The sequence below is a fragment of the Equus asinus genome, chromosome 6 (genome assembly GCF_041296235.1).
Source record: "Equus asinus isolate D_3611 breed Donkey chromosome 6, EquAss-T2T_v2, whole genome shotgun sequence".
NCBI lineage: Eukaryota > Metazoa > Chordata > Mammalia > Perissodactyla > Equidae > Equus > Equus asinus.
In genome coordinates this window covers 81,038,445-81,064,746 of record NC_091795.1, presented here as the reverse complement: position 1 = coordinate 81,064,746, position 26,302 = coordinate 81,038,445, and the positions used below count along the sequence as shown (strand labels likewise).

Genomic DNA, 26,302 nt, shown 5'->3' with positions numbered 1-26,302 from the left:
TGGCTGCCCAGAGTTTGCTGGGTCAGATCCGGGGTGTGGACCTACACACCACTTGTCAAGCCATGCTGTGGTAGGCGTCCCACATATAAAGTAGAGGAAGATGGGCACAGACGTTAGCTCAGGGCCAGTCTTTCTCAGCAAAAAAGAGGAGAATTGGCAGCAGATGTTAGCTCAGGGCTAATCTTCCTCCAAAAAAAAAAATTAAGACTGTAAATATTAACAAAGTGAAAGTGAAGTTGAGACATGACTCTGTTGCTGGGGAAACCAGCAAGGCAAAGTCTTCACTGTTCAGTAGCTGCCTGCCTCCCCTGGGGCTGGAACAAGTACGAGGCATAGAAACATTGCAGTTGTCCTGGTGAGTTGGTATCTTCTATTTGAAAGAATGATTGAATCCCTTTAGAGAAATATTTGGGCTAGTTTATACACAATTAAAATATTCACACAAATCACTGTCAAAGTATGGTGTTCATAAGAAAAATGTTTTCAACAGCATGTGGTAGCATATCCATTTTTATTTCAACAGAAAGCATTCCCATTCCATCTTAGAAAAATGCCCATGAATTTTGTAATTAGCAAACACTCATTCATCAGAAGTTTTTCATTTATCTAGTCTTAAAATTTTTCAGAATTCTGTCATCATCCTTTTGTGGATTCTATAAGTTAATTCAGCTAGACGTCTTGGTGTCCTCTAAAGGCTTTTCTTAAATATTTCTTCTCTACATCTAGTCTTAGCTTGATCCTGCCACTTTTGAATATCATTGGTTTTGTCATCTTTTCTCCTTAATTCTTGTCAGTCTGTGGTACTTTTCACTCTACTTTAAAATTTATAACGCATTCTTACAAATGTGCTCATGTCACTTTTTGTATACATGCACATGTCTATGACACTTACATTTTTTGTTGATTTTTTTTAAAGAAAGAGAGACCTATTAATTTCACCTCTTCCTAAACTTTGAAAAGAAACAAACCAAAACTCTGCCCTTCACCTTCAGTGTTTGCAAGATCAGAGTTCCTGTCAGTTAAGGCATCCTTTCTTCGTAACTGTAGAGGAGAAACAATCAGAGAAGAAATAAGCGAATAGTTAAAAGGAAACCATTTTTATCAAATACATCTGTCACATGAACTGCTGATTAGTTAAAAAACTGGTTGAGACAGTTCTCCTTGCAAGTGCTTTGAATTTTGATATCTGTTTTTACAGCAAAGGCAGCTCATTCATCAGGCAGCTTTAGCTAGATGGTTTTCCATGTTCTTCTTGCCTGGATAGGGTAGGGGTGGCGACAGGTGAGCTGCAAGAGAAAGGAGTGTGACTAAGGGAAACAGACGCCTGTCTCTCCGAGGGCTGAGCTCTGGGAAGGGGGAAGGGATCAGAGCACGGGCCAGGGCCCATCCTGGTGGATTCAGGCATGCGCCCTCAACTCCTTTGGAGGAACAAGGGTTCTCAGGAGCTCCAAAGCTTCTGCCCCGTGAAAAAGCTGGCCCTGAAGCACCGGGCTCTTGAAAGGAGACTTTGCCCCACCTCTGCAGGCTGCCCTCCCTTCTGTACACCAAGCCCACCAACGGCAATTCCTTCAAAGCAAGGGATTTTCAGGATAATTAACCCTTTGATAGTGTGAAAAGGAATTTTCAGAGTGAACTGAGTCAAGGGTTAGTGGTGGTGAAACCCCCTCCAGCTTTCTGGGAAAGCGATAGAAGAGGCTGTGCCATCTCCACCTTCCCCAGCTCATCTGGAAACATCTACCCTGGAAAAGTCTGTTTTCCACCCTTCGGGCTGGGACAGGTCTGTGAGGAGGGGCCTTCTATCCAGAGCTTTTCCAGAAAGCCCTTTGCTATACTCATCCTCACTCCAGCTGCTCACACTGCTCCCGAGAAAACTTAATTCTCTCTCACCTGCCGTTTTCACCTCTCCCTTTGCTGTGTTCCGGGATGTAGGTTTCATCTGGGACCTAGCAAGGGGTGGAAAGGCCCAATTGCAAGGCGATTGTTACTATTGTCAGCTCTCCTTTGCTGGGCCATCTGTAGCTGCCCTCCAGTCATCCTAGTCACTGCTCTCAGCTCCCATGACTCCCATGCGCCCCCAACCTAACTTTCCCTGCAAATGCTAACTGGAGGCGGATTTTCAGATGGAGAAACCAGGGACGAGAGCGTCACTAGGAATCCGGGGTGTAATCAGGAACCAGGAACCTGATTCTGATGGCTCTGACTGAGCTGCTTTCTCCAGGGTAGGAGAGCTTGCACCTGAAACATGCTCATTCTAAAACGCAACCCCAGTCTTCTCCCGGCTTCTAGCTGTGCCCTCCTTCTCTGGGGAAGGCTGTGGAACATCTACTTCTGACCTGCTCTCAGGGGGAGAACTGAGGATTGGAAGCCAGAGACTTACCAGGGAGAGGGTGGAGCTGGGGGCTTGGCTGCGGCAGAAACGTTTGAGTAAAGCCTCTTGCACCTGCAGGAGGGGTAAACGGCAGTTATGCCAGCAAAGTCCTGGCCTTGGCACTGCAAGTCTGGCGGGGGTTAGGCGGGAGGACTCACCTTCTTGTCCACGAGGCAGCCAAACAATAAGATGAAGACGCCCTGAAAAGAGGGACATGGGGATACGTGAGTCATGGAGGAGGGAACCCAACCAAAGTCAACTCATTTCCTCTCCTCTTCCTGCAACCTCTGTCCTCTTGTCTAATTCCCAACCTGGGGCTCTCATCCCAGGTTTTCTGTACATTAGCACTATTTGGCACATAGGATCCACTTGAGGTGCTTTCTTACTGTTATGGTTACAGAGGGGATGAATTTCAAAGGATTGGGTACTGACAATTCTCTGACTTTGCTGTCAAAACCAGATATTATTTTACAGATAAGAAAACCAGTGCTCAGGGGCCAGCCCTTTGGCCAAGTGGTTAAGTTCCTGCGCTCCGCTTCTGCAACCCGAGGTTCACCGCTTCAGATCCGGGGCGTGAACCTAGCACCACTCATCAGGCCATGCTGAGGTGGCGTCCCACATGCCACAACTAGAAGGACCCACAACTGAAAATACACAACTATGTACTGAGGGCTTTGGGGAGAAGAAGGAAAAATAAAATCTTTAAAAAAAAAGAACTAGAATGACCTACAACTAGGATATACAACTATGTACTAGGGCTTTGGGGAAAAAAGAAAGCAAAAAGGAAAAAAAAAAAAAAGAAAGAAAGAAAACCAAAGCTCAGGGAGGTTTGTCCAAAGCTGTCTAGTTAGTCAGCAGAGGAACTGGGATTCAAACCTAAGCCTTCTAACATTCCCGACACTATGTTTCTTCTGCTCCGCCGTGATGCCTCCTTGAGAAGGGACTGGCAGTGACTTAGACCATCTAAAACGGCAAAAAGCACAACCACCACCTCCTCACCTACCTGGAAGGTGTTGAGAACCGTGAAGATGTAGTGAGGGACTATGGAGACTTCCTCTAACAGAGTGGCCAGGCCCAGCCCCCAGGTCAGGCCGAAGATGGGTGTGAGAATGAGCAGGGCTTTGATCACCCCCCGAAGAGCTTGGCGCTTCTCCACCTGGGGCCCCTCTGACAGCGAAGGTCTCAGCAACTTCAGCACAGCCATGGCTAGCACCAACCCGTTCACGCCCACAATGGTCAGCACTGGCCCCACGAAGGTGTAGAGCCCCACTCCCTTCCTGTCCAACCAGCATTCTTCCTCCCCCAGGTATTGCCCTTGCGGTAGGTAGAGGCCCAAGGCAATAACTGCCAACCCCATTGGGCACAGGTATCCGAGGACCACCATCAGGGAGAGTACTCGGTGCTTGGACAGCTGATGGAAGACAAAGAGCAGCTGGTGGGCCAACATCAGGGACTGAGCCAGCATCCAGAAAAAGGTGGCCAGGTAGAGGAAATGAGAGAGGAAGGCAGTGGCCAGGCAGAGCGGGCTGCGGGGCCCTGGAGGAAGCAAGGCGGCTCCTAAGAAGCACGTGTCTGCGGCCAGCAGGCAGAGCACCGTGTTGAGCAAGGCTGCGTGGCGTAAGTAGGCCACTCTGTTCCGTACCACGACTCTCCACACCAGCCTGTACACGCCCAGGCACACAAGCAGTGCCAGAATGGAGGCTCCCAAGCCCACCTGACCCAGCAGGTCCAGGGTGGGGTTTTTTGGAACCCTGTGTCGGGACATGAGGATGGAGAAGGCAGTGAGGTGCTGGCAGATGCACTGAGTGGTGGGGCTGGCACTGGCTTCCTGTACCTGGCACCCTTCATCCGACCAGCCCCCTTTGCCCTGGAAGAGATTATGGTCCCAGAAGACACAGTGAGAGGTGCCATCTATGTCCCCAAAGTTCATGATGACCTCTCCCTGGTTGAAGGCCTGGCCACCTGCCGTGATGGAGATGACAAGGATCAGACCAGGAGTGGCATAGAGAGAGCCCCCCAGGCCTTGTCCATAATTCGAGGGCAGAAGGTGGTCCAGTTTTTGCAGCACCAAGCTGGTGATACTGATGTTGGTTCTATTATGGCCCAGTGGGGCCAGTGAGTGCCCAAGGATCTGTGCCTGCAGTCGGGACTGAGTGGAGAAGGAGACACTGTAGTCAGAAGGAAATGTGGGTCTGAGGAGCTCAGTTTGCATCTGCACGCTGGGCAAGCTGAAGGAGAAGGGGTGATCCTCCTGGCACAGGCTGCGTGCCAGGGTCTCCACAGCCAGCAGAAGATCTGAGCCCATTGAGGGCTGCTGGGCCTGGGCCAGGGTCCACAGAGAACTGTTGTCCATGTCTAGGACCTTGTCTGTGGTATTCAGGAAAGACTGCAACACACAAAAGAGAGGTGAGCCCTAGCTCCTAGGGCCCAAGGCACTGAGCCAGAGCACTGGGAACTGTAGACCCCAAATCCCACCCTTTCAAGTCTAGTGCAAGACCCAAGGTTGGGAGAAAGGAGGAGAAGAAGACAGGCCCATGAAGGAAGACTTTCTAGATGAGAAGAATGGGAAGCTATACAAGTATGTCGTCTCCTGATGCACATCCAGCCCCAACCCTTCTTCCCTGTCCCTTCCTTGGGGCCACCCAGGAAGTTGATTCATTGACCCCTACACATCTATAAAGCTAGGAATGGTGCCCAGTGGTAGAGGGCACAATTTTCTGAAGTAGAGTGCCACATCCATGGCTGTGCACTCACATGCAATATATATTCCCAGACATGAAGGGTGTATAATGTGATTGTCATTTCGGCTGCAACGTAAGGGTCACCAACTGATGCTTATACTGAGAACGGGTTTAGGTGAGTCCAGCAAAGCCAAGTATGTTTGAGTATCTCCATGTAGGTATCTTGTGTGCATGTGGGAGGATTCACGTCATATTGTCATGTCTGTGAGTGCATGAATGCCTCTGAACTCAAGTTGTCACACCCCTTCCTGCCTTCCCTTGACCTCCCATGTGTTCCTGGCATCGGGCCTTCTCCACTCCACTCCATGGCCTTGGAGACTGGTACCCAAGAGGAGAGATGGACCCAGGGAGCAGACACTGGAACTCCAGAAACATCTGCCATCTGACAGCCCATGGTGATGTCAGAGGGACAGAAGTGCCGAGAGGGGAAGAGCTTCCAGCACCAGCAGCCCAGCTGGCTTCTGCTGTGGCTCAGAGATCTCACCTCCAGGGCACTTCGGTTAAGATGTATTCTGGCTTCTGCCACCACCTTGGCCAGGGATCTCATGGTGCCCAGCACTGCCAATAAGTCAGCGGGTGAGCTCAGCACCACCACCTGCTCTGGCAGCTGTGCCAGGATCTCTGGGACCTCCTCAGTAGGCCGGCCCTGGCCTACCTGCAGCCACTGAGACAGACAAGATAGCAGGAGGGGGTGATGGGCGAGTCCTCGTGAGGGAGGGGCCACCTCCTCCCCTTGTCTAGCTCCTTCCTCCCCATACCCACACCCCATCCCAGGGGAGCAGGAAGCAGAGAGGGGAGTGAGACATGTGGAAGGAAATGACACCAACCTTAGTCGGATGGACATTTGATGCTATTAAGGTTTGAAAATAGCACACTCCCCATCATGAGAGTGCTGACCATTCTAAGGCCCCCACACTACTTCCTGGCTCTGCTAGGGCTCCAGTTCAGAGAAGCTGAATAACATTTGGGCTGGGCCTCAGGGAGGAAGAATTCTAATTCCTGACTGAGGAAGGGGTAGGTCATGCAGGGTGAGGCACGTGGGCGGCAGGGCCAGAAAATTTACCCAGGCTTTATGAAGCAAGGCCTGGAGCCTTGGGTCTATACAGCTGCTGTGGATGGGTCCCCAGACCCCGTCAGGCCCACACGGCCTCTTCACCATGTCTGTCTTGTTCACGGGACACGGGGCCTGTGCCACATGGCCAGCCTTGGTGACATTCCAGGCAACAAGTGAGAAATCCTCAGGGCAGGTGGTGTTTCCACCTGAAGAATGATATCAGGGAAGGCTCAGCAACCACGATCTAGCCTGGGCCTTTCCTTGGGCAGAAACTTGTGCAGGTTCTGGAGCCTGGCCCTGTTGCCCAGCACAGAGAAATGTCGAGGAGGAGTTCCCAGAGCAAGCAGGTGAGAGGGCGGCCAGCTGCATCCCAAGCCCCACATACCCTGGATGATGGTGCCAGAGATGAGACCCCTGTGAGGAGTCACTCCTGGGCTCCACAGGTCACAAGCGTACACAGTGTCAGCGGCAGGGCGGTGCTGGCACTGAGATCCTGATGTGTTGAGCAAGGAGACCGAGGGTGAGAAGAGAGAAGGGAACAGCCACTGGGCCAGGAATAGACCTAGAACCCAGTGGACCCAGGGGTGCCATTTCAGTCTTTCTAGCAATTTCAGAGCAGATGACGCAATGGGGAAGAGCTGAGTGGTATGGGGGCATCAAACTACTGAAGGCGGGGCTTAGACTTGGGTGGAGGGCACCCTAGGGGTGTCTAATTAGCTCCGGGACTTGAAGCCACATTTTCCTCATTTGTAAACTGGGGCCAATCATTGAGCGAACCTTACAGAGTGTATTGTGTGAGTTCAAGGAGATTGTATAGATGAGAGAATTTTGCAAAAGTTATCTGCACACATGTAGTTATTGCTGTATCAATAGAATTGGGGTAAAAACAGTGTTGGACTTGGACCCTGAACTCCCAGGTCAAATTGCAGCCTCTGCTTCCTGTGAGCTGGAGAGTTAGTGGCCTGGAGACCAGCTGCCCCCTCTCCCCTGACCCCTGGCAGCCAGCGCCTTTCCATACCTTCGCTGCCCTCTCTGGGGCTCCAGGAAGCCGTGTAGGCTGCGCGTGTGCTGGGGATGCAGCAGCTCAGCTGGAAGCCAGGGGAGGTGGCACAGGCAATGGAGAGCTGGTCTGGAAGCTGAGCCACGTCTGTCGCCTGCAGGGACACCCTGGCAACCTGGTACAGCTCCCACCTGAGTCCCTGGGCCTCAAAGCAGCGCATGTACTCACCTGCAGACACACACTTGCTGCACCTCCCGGCTCCGGTGGCCCCCACCTCTGCCACAGGATCTCTGCTGCTTCCCAAGCCACAGCCTAGTCCACATTTTGGTCCAGACTCTGCTTAATCCCAGCAAGAGAGATCCCCACCCCTAAATGGATTTCTAGAAGGAAGAAGAGATCCAGAGAAGAGGCTTCTGACCCTTTTTTATTAGCCGTAGCCACGAATTCTAAGGTGAACCCCTCTCCCTCCAGGAGATACCCCTCCTGCTCCACCGCCTGCCATTTCAACATCTTGAAGAAAAATACACATCTGTTCTCAGTCAAAATGGACACCATATTTTCAGCATTCTCCCATTATAATTTCTCACATCAGTGGGTCTCTTAGCCTTTGTTTCCCCAGAATGAATAAATGGAAAGATGAAAAGGGAAAAGAAGAGAAGAGAAGAAGGAAGAAGAAGAGAGGGAGGAGCAAGAAGTGGAGATGAGGAGAGAAAAAAGACAGGAAGAAGGGAAGGCGAGGAGAGAGAAGAAGAGAGAGGCCAGGCTGGCTACCTGCCCATTTGTGGGAGATGTTGAAGATGCTGAGCACAGCCTGGCCCTGGCTAGAGGTCAGGGACACATGCATCCCTGGCTGCAGGGGGTAGGGTCTGGGGGTCCTTGGGCGCCACAGGAACCAGTTCAGGTTGGTGGTCTCGTGGCTCATAAGGAGAATCAGGTTTGGCTTGTTGCCAGGCGTCCGGGAGCTCAGGCTCCGAGTCCGGGGGACTGCAGGGCGGCAGGAGACAGGAGACAGGAACAGGAACTCATGGCCCTTGAGGCTCCTGAGCTCTCACTCCTTCCCCATCTTCTAAAGTCCCTTCCTCCTCACCCCCTCCCCACCTAGCATTTTTTGTTTTGTTTTGTCCCTGGATGAATGTGGCTTCTAGCCTGGAAGACTCCATCTGTCATTGGGAACCAAGCAGGGAAACTTTTTGGCCTATGACTTCCCCTCCCCCATGGAGGGAACTTTCTGTCCTTGGCTATATGTCTCTGGAGCCCTGTTGTTCATTAATCTCCCTACTCAGGTCCCCAGCTCAGAGCCCGTGATCTGCTATGATGGCTGGCCTTTTCTCCCACCCAGAGGACCCACTAGTCTTGGGTCAGCCGGCAGAAATACAGGGATCAGAGAGGAAAAAACCACAGAGAGTGTTTCTTTCACTTGGGGCCATTGGTTTCCAAGTTCTCAAATCTCCTTACCAGGTGGCAGTAACTGGCAGTACCCGGCTTCAGTAGGGCTGAAGACAAGACAGCCACAAGGTTGGTGGTTGTGGGCGGTTTGGCAAGGATGGTGATGGGAGTAGACACTGGTGTTCCACTGGTACCCAGAGAGGCAAGCACAATAGGTACACCCATCGTGGTTGACATTACAGTCTGTGACAGAGGGAAGAGAAATGAGAAGTGGGCAGGCTGTCTGAGAAAGCCAGGTAGGCAGGATAGACAACTGCCTGGTGCCTGAGAGGCTCTAGGCTGGGTATCTGGAACAATCCCAAAGTCACAGGCCCCTCCTTCACACCCACCCATAAGAAACTGCCTCCTTAGCCAGGGTTCAAAGCAGCGGAGGCTGTGCGGGGCATCAGGAGTCGGGATGGACAAGTCCTGGCCCACCCTGGTCTGCCCCTTGGGCCCTCTGTTTAGAAGACGGGGACATGGAGCAGGAAGGGAGGGGTCTGTCTGGTGGGGAGGTGAGGAAGGAGCCAGGCCATGCAGACCCTCCAGGAACTAGGGAGGGGCTCAGAGCATCTCGGGGGAGCTGGCTGCAGGAGGCCTGGGAAGCCCATGTGCCCTCCGCTCCGAGCCCCCTTCCCACACAAGTGGTGTAAGAGCCACTGAGACGCAAGGATCAGTAGAATTTCCCCTACCTGTTGTTAGGCTAAGGCCCAGGAGGGATCTTGGGGAAGAAGCAGGCGAGGCAGTGGGGAAAGTCTGGGTCCTGGAGAGTGCTGCTGGCCACGTCTCATTTGAAAAGTCCAGCTGTACATAGACCGAGACCAGGACTGATTCTACAGGAGCAGAGGGGACAGCTGGAGAGGAGAGGCAGCGAGGCCATGGGCCGGTCCCCTTTTGCCTCCCACACCTAGCTGGTCACTGCCAGGAACCTGGAGCAGAATGCCCCGTCCCCCACAGCCTACCCAGGCACAGACAGGGCTCAGGAAGGTAATAACTCTCCTAGCTGTGGAGCATTCAGACACACTGCTTCATGTCACCCTCCCAACAACCCTGTTTTATAGATGAGGCTCTCAAAGACGAATGATCTTCTCAAGGCCTCACAGCTCCAGAACTGGTGCATGGACCTGCCTGACCAGAGCCAGATCCAGTCCTCTCTCTTTACTGCTCCCACCTCGCTGTGGTCTCTCCCAGTCTTTTCTTTCTGCCCCTCCCTCCTCCTCCTGTCCATCTACTCACCACCTGCTTCACTCTCTTGGTCCAGTTGCTGCCCAGACACCCCTCCTGCCTGACTCTGTCCCTGGAACAGAGCGCAGAGGAGAGACCTCTGAGGAGAGGCTGACCCTGGCTTTCCCCCAGGGACGCCCTCTTCCTCAAGCAGCTCAGGCCCAGTCTGGCTAACCCGGACTGACTCATTCTCTTTGAAGTTCCTCTTTTTACCTGGAGTTAAGGGGGCACATCATGAGGGGAAAGCAGGCTTCCGGCAGGAGGTGCCAGGGGTGCAAGCCAGGGCTGCAAATCCCACCTGAACCCAGAACCAGGCACACCCTGGAAAGTCAACATGCTTTGCTTAATTCCTTCCTGAATTTACCTGTCCCTGGGCCTCTAGGGTAATTGAAATGGCTGGGCCTGGAGCTCCAGCAGGGAGAGCTGGGCAGAGCTGGGTGGGGAACAGAGGCTTGGGGACTGTATTCCCTCAATAGGACTTGCCACGAGGGTGAGCAGAAGGCAGCATCTTCCCTTAGTCTCTGGTTCCTGTAAATTATTTCCTCACCAACTCTTTCCTCTCTCAAAATTGCATGTGTGTGTGGATATCTGTCTAAAAACAGATATTGATATTGATAAGGATATTGATAGAGATAGAGCTATTCACTTAGGAGAAAAGAGAGATCAGAGAGTACTGATCTAGACTCAGCTGCCTTTCCTCAGAATCTCTCCTGTCCTCAAGACCAATGGTTCCCAAATCTGGAAAGTTTTTCTTCTCATTTTTAAACTGCAAGCTTGATCAGAAGAGCCATTATCCAAAGTGCAGAAGGTATCATTGGAGCTCACAGGGACTCAAATAAACAAAGCCATCCCCACACCCTGGAAAATAAGACTGAACTCTCAGAAATCCTGTAACACTAGTCTCCTTCCTTTGTACATTACCTCCTCTCCCGCCAGCCCTTTCCCCTCCTCCTGTCCTTTCATCCCACATCTTGCTGCCCCTCACACCCAGAGGCCCTGACCACCAGCTCTGCAGACCGTCCCTGGGTCCTCACCGCAGGCTTAACTCACAGGTTGAGATGCTCTGGCGCCTGGTGATCCCACCAAGGGGAGAGTCACGGCCAGGAGTAGCACGGGGGCAGCCAAACCGACCATGGCCAGCGAAGCAGTCCTCAGGAGTCCTCCTGCTGCGGCATGATGCAAATTCCCTCAGAGAGGAGCTGGTAGGGCCGTGCCCACGTGCACAGATGGGATGGGAGGGCGGGGTGGGAGGGAGCCAGGGCCGAATTTAGAGGAAGTGCTGCAGCCCGTGACCAATGGGCATCCTGCCCCAGTGAGGCCTCCTGCCCCAATGAGAGGAGTCTGCCCAGGGTCCCCCTGGGGTCCAGACAAAGGACTCAGAGAGCAGGAGAGGACTTATGGGTCCTAGGTCACAACTGGCAATATATTGATAAACCAGGTTTTGTCATGTCTACAAGGATCTGGATTATTCAAGAACTCCCAGGAAGCTGGATCATCAGAGTCAAGGTTAGAAAAGACAAACATTAGAGCTAATTGTTATCCTAAAATAATTTCCAGATCAGCTCGAGTCTTAAATGTAACGAAGAATCTGGGAAAATGCCAGGAGAAATTATCAAAGAATTTCACAAAATAATTTTGAAGTGAGGAAGTTTTTTCTAAGCAAGACACAAAACCCAGAAGCCACAAAGAAAATAAATCAGGCTGTCTAAGAAGTTTTAAATTTGGGATGAAAAGAATGTTAGAGTAAAAAGGCAAAAGACAACATATTTGGAGGAATATGATTGAACACAGGCTAACCTTAAGAATTTTTTATCTTACCATCAGTAAGATAGAAAATGGGGAAAAAATAGGAACAGGCAGTTTACTGAAAAAGAAATTTCATAGTTTGGTAAACATATAGAAACATCCAACATCAGATATAAGAAATGCAAACTGAGAGGCCGGCTCAGTGGTGCAGCAGTTAAGAGCGTGCATTCCGCTTCTCGGTGGCCCGGGGTTCGCCTGTTCGGATCCCAGGTGTGGACATGGCACTACTTGGCATGCCATGTTGTGGCAGGCATCCCAGATATAAAGTAGAGGAAGTTGGGCATGGATGCTAGCTCAGGGCCAGTCTTCCTCAGCAAAAAGAGGAGGATTGGCAGCAGATGTTAGCTCAGGGCTAATCTTCCTAAAAAAAAAGAAAGAAAGAAATACAAATTGAAATGCACTTGAAATAAAAAAATTCTCCATCACCTACTAGTTATCAAAAGACAAGATAGTGATTATATTCAGGGTTGGCAAAACTGTACATGTGTACAAAAATACGTGTATAAGGATTTCAAGGCAGAATTGTTTGTGATAGCAAATGAGTTAAACAACCAAAATGTCCATTCAAAAGGGATAGGTTAAGTAAATTATGGGATTTCCAAACAACAGAACATTGTTGAAGAAGAACAGAAGTGAAGTAGCTCTATTTTGGAATGAACCCCAATATATATGGTGACATTTAAAGTGTATATTATGCTCCCCTTTATGTAAGAAAGGAAATCAATATTAGATTCTTGTGCTTTTTATTCCTAGAATATTTCTGGAAGAATACATCAGAAACTTGGCAATTGTTGTTGCTTCTGGGGAAGAGGATTAAGGGTCTGGATGGATCTGTGCGCCATTTGATATATATATTTTCTAATCATAGGCATTTCTTTTTTTTTTTGGCTGAGGAAGATTCACCCTGAGCTAACAACTGTGTCAATCTTCCTCTATTTTGTATGCAGGTCACTGCCACACCATGGCTGCTGATGAGTGGTGTAGGTCTACACCCAGGATCTGAATCCAGGCCATGGAAACAGAGTGTGCAGAACTTAACAACTAGGCCACAGGGTCAGCCCTAGGCACGTATTTTTTAATTAAAAAAAGAAAGAGTTGACTTAAATTAGCATGCACACACAAAGTACTAGGGTAGAAATCTAGCCCCAACACATTTCCACTCCCACCATCACCTCAAATGCTCCATAGCTAGGATTGCTGCTGAAGGAACAGAGACACATAGAGCAAATACATGCATGAGAGCAAAGAGTTCTGTAAATAATTGATTTCAGAAAACATGAAAATGATGAAGAATCAGGTTTGAGAACCAGAGAGTGAAAACACAAGTGCTCGAAGCAGGACGCCATCAGCATGATGGAAACTGTCTACCATGGCTGCAGGTGGCCTCAGATGGACTGGGGGAATATGGGACACCAATAGCATCCGCCACAGTCACCAAAGGGAGTCAGTCAAGCACCAAGTGGTCCTGGACAATGCTCAACAGGGTCTCTCGAAGACCAGGAATGACGGAAGAGAGAGGTGGAATGGAGACCCATGGAGGAGTGGCCGCTTCAGTGTCCGGTGGAGACTCAGCAATGGTAGCCTCCAGTTAGGAGAGGCAAAGACAAAGCGCATGGAGAGAAGATGCTCCATCTAGAGGAGGTAACAATGAAGAACAAGTGACTCAGAGGACATTAGAAAGTTGATGGAGCTGGAGAGACTCCCCAGGATCCTACCCCCAAACATACTTTTCCCTAATTGATACCCAACTCATCTTAACCAGTTCAAACTCATAACTAGAATTGAGAGTAACAAGGAAGACAGTGACATAATCCTGGTTCGGTTAAAGCTGAGGTGTCCAAGATGTGTAAAACTATTAACAGAACTAAGGAAGTGAACTTTTTTTATAATAAGTTTTAAACTGTTCTTGTAATTTTAGAGAAGTTTGAAACATTTTTGCATGTACAAAAAAAAGCCTAGGGAAAGACTGGAAGGAAATGCGACAGACTCTACAAGTGTCTGTTGGGGTTACCTCAGTATTCCCCAGGGCCTAGTACCCGCGCACCAGAGGCCTTAAGTAATATTTGTATTCAGTGAATCAATAAATAAACGAAACACACGAAGACATTAACAGTGGTTGTAACTAAATGGTAGGATTTGGTGTGTTTTTCTACTTTTCTGTAGTTTTCAATTTTGCATTTTATAATGGAAAAAAATCTTCAAAAAAATATCAAATCTCACAGTCTCTATCTATGTCTTTCTTATGGACCAACCAGGTTCAGAGCCTTCAGATTTGCCCAGACATCACCAGCTGTCAGGAAGCACCCATGACTGAATCCAGTCTTAGGCCTAGGGCAGGGTTCAGACAAACAGATACTTATTGCTGCCACCTACTTACTCTCAAGTCCAAGGTCAACCATAAAGCTCTTGGCCTTTGTCCCTCCATAGACAGAATGATATTTGAAACCAGTAAGTTTTCACCCCTGCCGGCAGCTTCTCTGGGCTCCCAGGTTGCACCCTAGGCAAAGAAAGTTCCTTGCTATTCCTTTGTCCTTTGAGCCCTCTAGGCCATGTCAATGGGGTCTTCCATAACAAATGTTTGTGATCCAGGCTTCTCTTATCTGTAACCAAACAGGTTATCTTACAACCTCCTTTACTATGTAAACTACTAACAGGTTACTAAAGAATAAAGATAGCTTAGACCTTTATCCCATATGAATCCTCGCTTCTTATTCTCTTTCCACCCGACATCATTAAACTTAACCACTATGCCACCAGCCAGGCCCCTGACATCAAAAATTTTTAAGTGGAATAAAATGATTCAGAAAGAGTAGTGAGAATTTCAATCTCCTACGATTTAAGCATTTAACTTTGGATCCTAGAATGAGATCCCATATTTGATGTCTGGGATAGTACAAACCCTGCTTTAGCATTTGTGTTAAAGTACTTGCTCAAAGGCACAACTTAGAGAGGCTGAAGAAACAGAATTTCTGATGCTATCTTTGATCTCTACAAGATGTGGGGTCTTCTGGGAAGTTTTACACTGACCTTTTTTTGTGAATAAATCTATTGGGAAAACCAGGACATTAGAGTGAAGCAGAATTTTTTCTTCTAGAGATAAAATAATTTCAAATCCTCTGAGGGGCCTCCCTGATTTTAATGTATAATTCAGGCTATCAAAATCTTAATAAACTTCAGCATCTGTTAGGTACCATTCGCTATCTATTTAGACCCATCTATGAAAATCAATTTCATAATTTGGAGGTGAAGATGGCCTTCCTGAGCAAGAAATGAAATCCTGAAACCATACAGGACAAGATGACTGATTTGAGTACAGAAAATATGAGATGTCTTACACAAATCACAAACGGCCACAAGATGGTAATATTACTCCATGAAAGAACAACTACGCGTGACCAACTATGCATTAAGGTTTGAGAAGGGGTAAATAATGGAAAAGCAGACATAGGAGTCAGACAGCTGGAGATCAAAATCAGCTTCATTACTGGAAAAGCTGAGCGGGAGAAGGTGGCTTGGATCTGGGCCAGATGCACTTCCCAATACATCCTCCTTGAACTGAATTTACTTACCCAGCCACTGACAACCAGGCTTCTCCAGGTCTCCCTTGTGGGGAAGGGGGAGCAGAAAATGAGTCTGGAGGATTGGCCCCTCCAAAGGAGGGAGCACCGAGACCTTATTCTCTATGTCTTACCTCTCAGATAAGTCACTTTTTGCTCAGGGAAATGGGAGAGGGAACAGAAACTCTATCCTTCTGGGGAGTGGAAGGTCCCTCCCCTTTGTGGAAATGTGAGAAGGAAGGCATAAGCATTTCTTGCCAACACCATGCAATACTGATTATAACAAAATTTATTTCAATATTCTAGTGAGAGAGAAAACCAAAAACCTGCATTTAATTAGACAAATATACAAATAAGTAGATTTTCATAAAGTCAGTAACCTAGAAAATATGTTTGAACATCCTGTTAGAAGCCCTAGAGAAATGTGTGCCAAAGACTAAAAATAGTAGGTACTTGTAGTGGGAACCTATTGTTGCTGTTTATATTCCATTTATTTTCTGACTCACTTCCTAGAATTACCTTCTACCCATAATCACAGGTTTGCCATGAAAGTCATCAATTTATACACGGTCACACTGCCCCCTGACTACAGCACTACAGTCCCTGGGTACACATCTAACACCATCTTGGAGCAATTTCTCTCTTCTGGGGTAATTTTGGAACTGGGACCTACTGAGACCCTGATGTTGGACTTGCAACATGTAAAACTCAGCAGCTCTTGGTTTTCTGTTGTGTGCACTGGAAAATAGCCTGAGTTCAAAGGAAGAGTGAAGCTAATGTGTAGACAGCAACAGAGACAAACAGGAGGACAGTTCATCGTTTGAACTTTAATTTATTCCTGCTGCCCATTTGCACTCCCGATCTTGAATTCCATCAGAGACCTCAACTTCTTTGAATTATTTCCCTTTTGGCTTGAGCTAGTTAGAGCAGGTTTCTGTTATTTGCAGCTAAGGAAATGTGTATTGACATATCCTCAGAAAAGCCAGGAAGCTGTGGATAGTGAAAAAGTGGTCATTATATTAAGATATGGGATTAAAGAGCCTTGTGATTTAAGACAGTCACTTCATCTTTCTAGACCTCACTTTGCACATGAATAAAATGGAGTTAAATTAGATGATTTTTGCAGTGCTTTAAAAATGTTCCCAGGGGGCCAGCCCGTGGCCGAGTGGTTCAGTTCGAGCGCTCTGCTTCGGCAGCCCAGGGTTTCACCAGTTCAGATCCTGGGTGCGGACATGGCACTGCTCACTGGGCCATGCTGAGGTGGCGTCCTACATGCCACAGCTAGAAGGACCCACAACTAAAAATACACAACTATGTACTGGGTGGGCTTTGGGGAGGAAAACAAAAAATCTTAAAAAAAAAAATGTTCCAGAGGGCTGGCCTGGTGGCAGAGTGGTTAAGCTCACACACTCCACTTTGGCGGCCTGGGGTTTGCTAGTTCCCATCCTGCGTGCAGACCTACACACCACTCATCAAGCCATGCTGTGGTGGCATCTCACAAGGAGCAAATAGAATGACCACAACTAGGATATACAACTATGTGCTGGGGCTCTGGGGAGAAAAAACAAAAGGAAAGGAAGATCAGAAACAGATGTTAGCCTAGAACCAGTCTTCCTCACACACACACAAAATAAATAATTAAAAATGTTCCACTTCTGGGGCTGGCCTGGTGGCACAGCAGTTAAGTGCTTACATCTGGCTTTGGCGGCCCGGGGTTCACCGGTTCAGATCCCAGGTGTGGACATGGCACCACTTGGCAGGCCATGCTGTGGTCGGCGTCCCGCATATAAAGTAGAGGAAGATGGGCACAGATGTTAGTTCAGGGCCAGTCTTCCTCAGCAAAAAGAGGAGGATTGGCAGCAGTTTGCTCAGGGCTAATCTTCCTCAAAAAACAAAAAAAAGTTCCACTTCCCTCTGGGCTTCATGGTTTCTGATGCAAAATCCACAGTCATTGGACTCATTGTTTCCCCTCTAAGTAATGCATCATTTTTTCTTGGCTGCTTTGAAGGTTTTTTGTTTGTCTTTAACAGTAATGATGTGTCATGATATGGGCTTTCTTTAGACATATCCTGTTTTGGATTAACTGAGATTTTTGCATCTGTAAATTTATGTCTTCCATCAAATCTGAGCATTTCAGCCACTATTTCTTCAAGTATTTTTTCTGTACCACATTCTTTCTCCTCTCTTTCTTGCCACAATGTTAGTAAAACAATGTTAGACACAATGTTAGGCACAGTGTTAACGACACAAATGTTAAACATTTTTTGTATTTTCCTATGGAACTCCTGTGGCTTTGTTCAGTTTTTCAATCTTTTCTCTCTCTGTTGTTCACAACAGATGCAATTAAATTAAGGATCTTGAGATAGAGAGATTACCCTGGATTATCTGGGTGGGTCCAATGTAATCACAGGGGTCCTTATAAGAGGGAGACAGGAATGTGAGAGACAAAAAAAGATCTACAGCAGAAACAGATGTTGGAGTGACGTGCTTTGAAGATGGAGGAAGGGGCCATGAGCCAAAGAATGCAGGCAGCCTCTAGAAGCTGGAAAAGGCAAGGAAATAGATTTTTCCCTGGAGTCTCCAGAAGAAACGTGGCCTGGCTGACATCTTGATTTTTACCCTATAAGACTCATTTCAGACTTCTGACCCTCAGCACTGTAAGACACTACATTTGTTTTGTTTTAAGCCACCATATTTGTAGTAATTTGTTACAGTAGCAATAGGAAACTAATACATTAGAGACAATGCAGTAATTTAAAAATTTTTGGTTTCTGTATTTTTTTCATTTCTAAATTTCTTTTTGGTTCTTTATATTTTCCATTTCTTTGCTGAGACTTTCCATCTTTCCAAGAGTGTTCATACTTACTATGACACTTTTATAACAATTGCTTTAATGTCTTATGCTGATAATTCCAATATCTGTGTCACTTCAGCATCAGTGTCTGTTGATTGTTCTTTCCCATGCGAACTGAGATTTCATGGTTCTTCATCTGCCAAGTCGTTTTGGATTGCATTCTGCACATTTGAATATCATGTGATGAGGCTATGGATCTAGTTTAAATCCTATGGAAAATGTTAATATTTCTGTGTTAGCAGGCAATTGACCTGATTTGGTTCAGGTCACAAATTCTGACCAACTTACCGTGGAGTGTGTTTTCAACATTAGTGCTCTTTTCAAAGTCATTGCAATGCTATTTACATCTACAGCACATATGTACCACCCAGCGGCCAGTCTGGGACCTGGATGATGGTCTCTCTCTTAATGCAGTCCTAAGTCTGCGGTATGCTGTTTGGGTCAGATCCATGCAAGGACAACTGCAAGATGATCCCAGGAGTTCATAAAACCTGTGGGGTCTTCTTCCTGAACTCCTTATCTCTCAAGTTACTCAAGTTTCCCTGAAATAATACTCTTGTCAAAGTAGCATACACATAGCACTGTTATACCTGTCTTTACTACACGTGTTTTTAAACACATCCGTAAGTGCATTAGACAATGTTTGTTACACCTATTCCCTTAAATAACACTCTTCTCAAGTAGCATACACATAGCACTCTTATAACCATCTTTATTACATGTGTTTTTAAACAATTCTCTAAGGGAATTACAAAATGGCAATCACACTCATTCCCTTAAAACACTGTTCTCTTTGTAGCAAGTGGATAGCACTCATAATCATCGTTATTATAAGTTTTTTTTGAAACACTTCTCTAAATGCATTACAGAAGAGCTAAGAATATTTTCAAGTATTCTTAGAACACTCACATTAATCCTTTTTAAAATACCCTTTACACGATAAAATCCAGCCTCCTCAAGTCTAACTGGCATAAGGAGAGAGGTAGAAGATATCTGATGAGTCACAATGGCCAAAGGGAAGTCAATGGATCATACCATATACAGGTCAAATAAAAATGAGGGTGGGTACCACTCTCGCTCCTTAAATCTGGGGTGGAATCAATGTGGACCCTTATCTCAGAGCTAAAAAATAAATCCCACCAAACAGGCGTTTGCATTCAATTAAGACGCCACTGTGTTTGGGCAACACCACATGTATTTTTAATACCTACATTAAAAATATAAAAGCAGGGGCCAGGCCCATGGCTGAGTGGTTAAGTTCGCGTGTTCCGCTGCGGCGGCCCAGGGTTTCTCTGGTTCGGATCCTGGGCGTGGACACGGTACCACTCATCAGGCCACGTTGAGGCAGCATCCTACATACTACACCTAGAGGGACCCACAACTAAAAAAAACTATACACAACTATATACTGAGGGGATTTGGGGAGAAAAAGCAGAAAGAAAAAAAAAGATTGGCAAAAGTTGTTAGCTCAGGTGCCAAGCTTTAAAGAAAAAAATATACATAAAAGCAAGCAAATAAACAACTTATAAAAAAATATCTTATTCAACATAGTACTGGAGGTTTTGGCCAGAGCAACTAGGCAAGAGAAAGGAATAAAAGGCATCCAAATAGGGAGGGAAGAAGTGAAACTCTCACTGTTTGCAGATGACATGATCTTATACACAGAAAACCTTAAAGAATCCATCAGAAAACTATTAGGAATAATTAATAATTATAGTAAAGTTGCAGGGTACACAATCAACTTACAACAATCAGTTGCATTTCTATACTCTAATAATGAACTTAAAGAATGAGGACTCAAGAATACAATTCCAGTTAGAATCACAACAAACAGAACAAAATATCTGGGAATAAATTTAACCAAGGAGGTGAAGGACTTATACAATGAAAACTATAAGACATTATTGAAAGAAATAGATGATGAAATAAAGAAATGGAAAGAGATTCCATGCTTATGGATCAGAAGGATAAACATAGTTACAATGTCCATACTACCCAAAGCAATCTACAGATTCAATGCAATCCCAATCAGAATCCCAATGACATTCTTCACGGAAATAGAACGAAGAATCCTAAAATTCATTTGGGGCAACCAAAGACCCCGAATAGCTAAAGCAATCCTGAGAAAAAAGAACAAAGGTGGAGGCATCACAATCCCTGACTTCAAAATGTACTACAAAGCCATAGTGACCAAAATGGCATGGTACCGGTAGAAAAACAGGCACACAGACCAATGCAACAGAACTGAAAGCCCAGAAATAAAACCACACATCTCCGGACAGCTGATCTTCCACAAAGGTGCCAAGAACATATAATGGAGAAAAGACAGTCTCTTCAATAAATGGTGTTGGGAAATCTGGACAGCCACATGCAAAAGAAAGAAAGTAGACCATTATCTCACTCCATACACAAAAATAAACTCAAAATGGATCAAAGACTGGAAGATAAGTCCTGAAACCATAAAACTCCTGGAAGATAATATAAGCAGTACAGCAAACTTAAAAGTCTCTTTTTGAATACCATGTCTTCTCAGAAAGAGAAACAAAAGAAAAAATAAACAAGTGGGATTTAATCAGACTAAAGAGCTTCTGTAAGGCAAAAGAAACTAGGATCAAAACAAAAAGACAACCCACCAATTGGGAGAAAATATTTGCAAATCATATATCTGTTAATCTCCATAATATATGTAAGAGGTTAATCTCCATAATATATACAAGGGGTTAATCTCCATAATATATAAGGAACTTACACAACTGAACAACAAAAAAACAAACAGCCCAATCAAAAAATGGGCAGAGGGGTCTCACCTGGTGGCACAGTGGTTAAGTTCCAATGTTCTGCTTCGGCATCCCAGCGTTCGCTGGTTTGAATCCCGGGTGTGGACCTATGCACTGCTTGTCAAGCCATGCTGCAGTGGGAATCCCACATATAAAGCGGAGTAAAATGGGCACGGATGTCAGCTCAGGGCTAATCTTCCTCAAAAAAAAAAATAGGCAGAGGATATGAAAAGAAGATATACAGACGGCCAATAAGCACATGAAAAGATGTTCAACATCACTAGTCATCAGGGAAATGCAAATCAAAACTACACTAAGATACCACTTAACAGCTATAATCACTAAGACTAAAAATAACAAATGTTGGAGAGGGTGTGGAGAAAAGGGAGCCCTCATACACTGCTGGTGGGAATGCAAGCTGGTGCAGCCACTATAGGAAACAGTATGGAGATTCCTCAAAAAACTAAAAATAGAATGACCATATGACCCAGCTATCCCACTACTGTGTATCTATCCAAACACCTTGAAATCAACAATCCAAAGTAACATGTGTACCCCTATGTTCATTACAGCACTATTCACAATAGCCAAGACATGGAAGCAATCCAAGTGCCCATCGACCGATGATTGGATAAAGATGTGGTGTATATATATATATATATATATATATATATATATATATGCACAATGGAATACTACTCAGCCATAAAAAAGACAAATCCATCCCATTTGCAACAACATGGATGGACCTGGAGGGTATTATGCTAAGCAAAATAAGCCAGACTAAGAAAGACAAACACCATGTGATTTCACTCATATGTGGAATATAAATAAACACATGGACAAAGAAAACAGTTCAGTGGTTACCAGGGGAAGGGGGGTGGGGGAGGGGCACAGGGGGTGAAGTGGAGCATGTATATGGTGATGGACAAGAAATAATGTACAACTAAAATTTCACAAAGATGTAAACTATTATGAACTCAATAAAAAAATACAAAAAAAAAGCGACTTTGATTTTAGATTATCACAGCAATGCAGGCTTGTTGAAAAAATTAAAGCAATTGATGGGCTGGCCCGGTGGTGCAGTGGGTAAGTTCGCAAGTTCCGCTTCTCTGAGGATGGGGTTTGCCGGTTCGGATCCTGGGTGTGGACATGGCACCGCTTGGCAAAAAGTCATGCTGTGGTAGGCATCCCACATATAAAGTAGAGGAAGATAGGCCTGGATGTTAGCTCAAGGGCCAGTCTTCCTGAGCAAAAAGAGGATTGGCAGTAGTTAGCTCAGGGTTAATCTTCCTAAAAAAAAAAAAAATCATTAAAAAAAATTAAAGCGGTTGAGAAATGTGTAATTTAGAAACTGAAAGTACTTATGGCTCCCTTTCTGGTCATAAAACGAACCAAACTATATATTTTGCTTTTGAGTTGTTTACTTAAAAGGTGTTATGCTTCCTCTTCTTTTTCTTTGAGGACAATTAGCCCTGAGCTAACTGCTGCCAATCCTCCTCTTTTTGCTGAGGAAGACTGGCCCTGAGCTAACATCCGTGCCCATCTTCCTCTGCTTTATATGTGGGACGCCTACCACAGCATGGCTTGCCAAGCGATGCCATGTCTGCACCCGGGATCCGAACCGGCGAGCCCCTGGCCACGGAGAATCGGAACATGAGAACTTAACCGCTGTGCCACCTGGCTGGCCACCCGTTCTTATTTTTAAAAACGAAATGACCACAAATTTTCATATTGCTCTCATACACACAAAAGAAATACACAAAGAAGTTGTTTTTCACTTGAATGTGGTTCTCAGGTTTTTTTTTTTCTTGGGAGTCTGTGAATTAGAAAAAAATTTTAGAAACGAAATTTATTCAGGAATGACCCAAGAAGCAGAAATGACCTACTGTCCATCAGTAGTTGAATAGATTAGCAAACTGTAGATAGTTTTACAATATACTACCATACTTTAAAACTATGCAGAAATTAAACTGAATGAACTAGATCTATATGTATTGATATGGATCAACCTCAAAACAACGTCAAGTGTAAAAAATGCTGTAAGAGGTTAGGAACAGTGGGATCCCATTTAAATACACGTGTGGGTGCACAAAATAATACTGTATTGAATCTGGATATGAACATCTGTAATAAAAGTGTAAAAATATGAATAGGAATGATAAACAACAACTTCAAGATAGCAGTTAACTCTGGGGAAAAAAGGGAAAGCAATGGTGAGGAGCTGGAGCTTTAGCTGAAGAAAACAAACAAGAGCTCTGAAGCAGTATGGCAAAAGATTAACATCTGTTAATTCCTGCTGGTGGTATGTGGATATCAACTACATTGCTTCCTACATGTTATTGTTAAAACGGATAATGATGATGCTGAAGAGGGGGATGAGGAAACTTTCCTGGTCTTGACCGTTAGGAGAGCAATTGATTTATCCTCATGCTTTTTCCGCTAGAAGATAAATTTATGGATGTAATATATAGTATGTCTTTATAAGTGCACAGATGCCTTCTTTTTTTCTTCCAGTTTGAATCATTTTAATATTTAAAAACAAAAAGTGAGCGCTGACTTTTTTCTATTATTTTTTAACGCACATAGAGCTCTAACAGCCAAAATGCACAGAGGAAATGAGCCCCCGCTCTGTCCCCCGCAGTCCATCCTGTGGTTGACGCTGCTGTGGGCCCTTTCTCCTCTCCGACACACAGAGGAGTTCACACTGGCCGCTTTCCGCTACCGCTGCAACGCGTTTGGTCTATTTCATAATGCGTGCATGTCCCTCCCCAGCATCTCCATTCTAAAATAAAATCCAAACAGTCATTCAGGGCAGGGGTACATCCCGCCCACTGGCATCGGTTTCTACCCGACAATGGGATAGTGAGGGGAATCTTCCAGGCAGGAGCAATTTAGTGAAGGGGGTGTGGAGGCCAGAGCTGGAGTCACCGTCTGCATTGCTGACTCTGGTATCAGAGCGAGGACAGGAGATGAGGGTCAGGACAGCGTGGAGAGGACACAGGAGGGACTCTGAGATAAAGTTGGGAGAGTTCTAGGGGCCCGCTCCGTGGCCGAGTGGTTAAGTTTGCGAGCTCCGCTGCGGCGGCCCAGGGTTCGGATCCTGGGTGCCGACATGGCACCGCTCGTTAGGCCACATGGCACCGCTCGTCAGGCCACGTTGAGGTGGGGTCTCATATCCCACAACTGGAAGGACCTGCAGCTAAGACATACAGCCGTGTACGGGGGGGGGGGGAGGTTTGGGGAGATAAAGCAGAAAAAAAAAAAGATTGGCAACAGTTGTGAGCCCAGGTGCCAATCTTTAAGAAAATAAAAAATAAAAAATAAAAAAATAAAGTTGGGAGAGTTCTCTTCACCAGGTTTAGGTAGATCAATATGACAAAATTTAAAATAATCCAAATAATCAGCAATTCAAACAATACTGAATTTCAAATTTTTCCCACCAAGACAGCTCAAAAAGAGCAGTAACTATCTGGATCTTTCCAGGAAGTGAAGGTGGAGCACCTGGCGTGCCTCCCGAAGGCCCTGTGTTGTGCCCTAGAAGCATCTGCACTGTTGCAGTGACCGCTGTTGTTGCCTTTGCAGCTTTTCATTCTGGAAGACGACAGGAAGAGCCAGGGTCGTAAAGGAAGTGGCTGAAACCCACAAGGCTGTTCTGGAAAACCTGCACATTTTTTGAGCCTCAAACAGGGAGAGATCAAAAGTGGCTCTGGGGGCCGGCTGGTGGCGCAGTGGTTAAGTTTGCAAGTTCTGCTTCAGCGGCCCAGGGTTCGCTGGTTCCCATCCTGGGTGCAGACATGGCACCACTTGGGAAGCCATGCTGTGGTAGGCGTCCCACGTATAAAGTAGAGGAAGATGGGCATGCATGTTAGCTCAGGGCCGGTCTTCCTCAGCAAAAAGAGGAGGATTGACGGCAGAAGTTAGCTCAGGGCTAATCTTCCTCAAAAAAAAAAAAAAGTGGCTCTGGCCTTGCACCCTCCCCTCTCCAGGAACATCTCTATGCCCCATGGTCCGAGCTTCATCTAGCCCCTCTTGTCCTCTTCCAGCTCATCCTGTCTTCTCAGTCACCTCTCCAGAGCAATTCCTCTCCAGCGCCGGGCCAGCAGTGGCCATGGCAGTCAGGGACCCCAGTCACAGATGCTTTCTCTTACGAGAGAATTATTTCTTCTGATACATACCTAAGCCTTCATTTCTTTGTTTTTTTAAGATTGGCACCTGAGCTAATATCTGTTGCCGATCTCCTTTTTTTTCCTTCTCCTTCCCAAAGCCCCCCAGTACATAGTTGTATATTCCAGTTGCAGGTCCTCCTGGCTGTGCTGTGTGGGACGCCACCTCAGCATGGCCTGATGAGAAGTTCCAGGTCCACAACCAGGATCTGAACGGGCGGGACTCCAGGCAGTGGAAGTGGAGTGTACGAACTTAACCACTCAGCCATGGGGCTGGCCCCTAGGGTTTCATTTCTAAAATAAAAGTCTTTACTTCTAGCGCTCTATAATATTTATAAACGGCTGTGCCTGTTCAAAGATAGGATTTCTTTTTTATTACCTATAAAAAGTGCTTTATCCGACTTCATTCTCTCTTTGGCTTCTACCTGTTTTTTTTTATTTGCAAACCTTATTCCTTTGTAGCAATTTGGGCTCTAGAGTCTGTCTTAATGCCTTCATTCTTTATTTCAAATTTCGCTAGAGAGGCTATTTCACTTTCTGTTGATTACCTACCTACTGCTTTCAAGAGGTTGCTTGCTTCTCAGTTTATCCTTTTGGCCTTTCTTATTCCTACTCCCATGCCAAACCAGAAAGAGAAATCCAGTACGAGGAATTTGCTGACCCTTACATCAACTCCTTATGATCATTTCCCCACCAATAAAACACAGGTTATCCTAAATGGCTATCCTATTAACACAATGACTTGTCCCCCCTACTTTATAAAATGATAGAACTTTATAGTTTTACACTATATTGTAGAATTTTACAGTTCTACAGTTTTAGCTTTGTACAATTTGCTATAATGTTCTGGCAGATATGCCTTTAAAAGTACTAAATTTGAAACAACTTTACCTAAAAGGATAAAAAGTCCATAAATTAAAAACATCCAATTCAGGGGCTGGCCCAGTGCCATAGTGGTTAAGTTCATGTGCTCCACTTTGGTGGCCCACGGTTTGCAAATTCGGATCCCAGGTGCAGACCCATGCACTGCTCATCAAGCCATGCTGTGGCAGGCGTCCCACATATAAAATAGAGGAAAATGGGCATAGATGTTAGCTCAGGGCCAGTCTTCCTCAGCAAAAAGAAGAGTATTGGCTGTGGATGTTAGCTCAGGGCTAATCTTCCTCACCAAAACTCACCAAAAACAAACAAATAAACAAAACACCAAATTCATGATATTCTTCTGTCTTTCTCCTGGTTGTCAATACATTTTTTTTTTTTTTTTGAGAAAGATTAGCCCTGAGCTAACTGCTGCCAATCCTCCTCTTCTTGCTGAGGAAGACTGGCCCTG

At 46.0% G+C, this 26,302-nt stretch overlaps 1 protein-coding gene across 1 annotated transcript; it reads right to left on the bottom strand.

Moving 5' to 3' along the window:
- Positions 1-475: 475 nt before the first annotated feature.
- ADGRF3 (adhesion G protein-coupled receptor F3) lies at positions 476-20,993 on the bottom strand. The gene is made up of 15 exons (XM_044772090.2): positions 20,837-20,993; positions 10,863-11,979; positions 9,825-9,885; positions 9,281-9,421; positions 8,619-8,792; positions 7,935-8,147; positions 7,182-7,391; positions 6,549-6,656; positions 6,173-6,369; positions 5,594-5,773; positions 3,372-4,754; positions 2,527-2,568; positions 2,378-2,440; positions 1,888-1,943; positions 476-1,286 (listed from the first exon to the last, which is right to left on the bottom strand). Exons 2-15 carry the CDS (start codon positions 10,944-10,946, stop codon positions 1,226-1,228), a joined length of 2,973 nt encoding a protein of 990 aa, XP_044628025.1. The 5' UTR covers positions 10,947-11,979; positions 20,837-20,993; the 3' UTR covers positions 476-1,225.
- Positions 20,994-26,302: the final 5,309 nt, after the last annotated feature.